Source organism: Trichechus manatus, unplaced genomic scaffold (assembly GCF_000243295.1).
Source record: "Trichechus manatus latirostris isolate Lorelei unplaced genomic scaffold, TriManLat1.0 scaffold00100, whole genome shotgun sequence".
In the NCBI taxonomy this organism is placed as follows: Eukaryota; Metazoa; Chordata; class Mammalia; order Sirenia; family Trichechidae; genus Trichechus; species Trichechus manatus.
In genome coordinates, this window is record NW_004444036.1 from 640,815 (window position 1) to 641,538 (window position 724).

Here is a 724-nt window from a genome sequence, read left to right on the forward strand (position 1 = left end):
GCCCGCCGCCCCCCGCAGCCTGGCGCGCGCCGCCCCGCAGGGCCTCTTACTCTCTTTACTCGCCATCTTGCGTCGGGTCGTTCGCCCCTCGCCGCCGCCTCGGACTTCCCTCACTAGCCAAGAGCAGCCCGACCACAGACGCTCCTGCCTTTCCCAGGCGCGTCACGCACTTGGAGCTCTCGAAGCCTGAGCTCCGGACTGCCGCCTGGGTGCTCCCCAGACGCCGCGTCCTTCTTTCCTGCCTCCTCACGCTCGCAGGTACCGAGGTCTCAGGCGCTCTTCTCTCTCTCTCCAAACTTGGAACGAGACTTTTCAACCCGCGCCTCTCAGCCCGCCCAGGCAGCTGAGCGCAGGCGCACCCGCCCTGGGAAAAGTGAGAGGCGGCGGAGAGGCGGGCCTGGGAGCCAACGGCTCCTCGGCCTCGACCAATGGCGTGAGGCGGGCGGGTCTCACGCGGCGTTCTGGGGCGGGCTTCTGGGGGTGGGCGGGGCGTTCCGCGGCAGGAAGTTGGCGAGGCGCAGGCGCGAGGCCTCGCCCGGCACTCCCAGGGCCGGCCGCGGGGGCGGATGGGGGCGAGGGGGCGGGGCGAATGGAGGCGCGGCGTACCGGGCTGCGCGGGGGCTGTGAGCCCTGGGGCAGCTAGCCCTGGGGCCGCGGGGCGTGGTTGTTTGAAGAGGCTGCTGAGGGGAAGGGGGGGAAGGGGGAAGAGGGAGGCTGGAGAGGG

At 72.0% G+C, this 724-nt stretch overlaps 1 protein-coding gene across 1 annotated transcript in view; it reads right to left on the bottom strand.

Annotated features, from left to right (window-relative positions):
* RBBP7 (RB binding protein 7, chromatin remodeling factor) overlaps window positions 1-425 on the bottom strand; it is a 28,481-nt gene extending 28,056 nt beyond the window's left edge. The window contains exon 1 of the mRNA XM_004382816.2: window positions 51-425. Within this exon, the coding sequence (XP_004382873.1) occupies window positions 51-66 (16 nt within the window). The 5' untranslated portion in view covers window positions 67-425. The remainder of the gene's footprint in view (window positions 1-50) is intronic.
* Window positions 426-724: the final 299 nt, after the last annotated feature.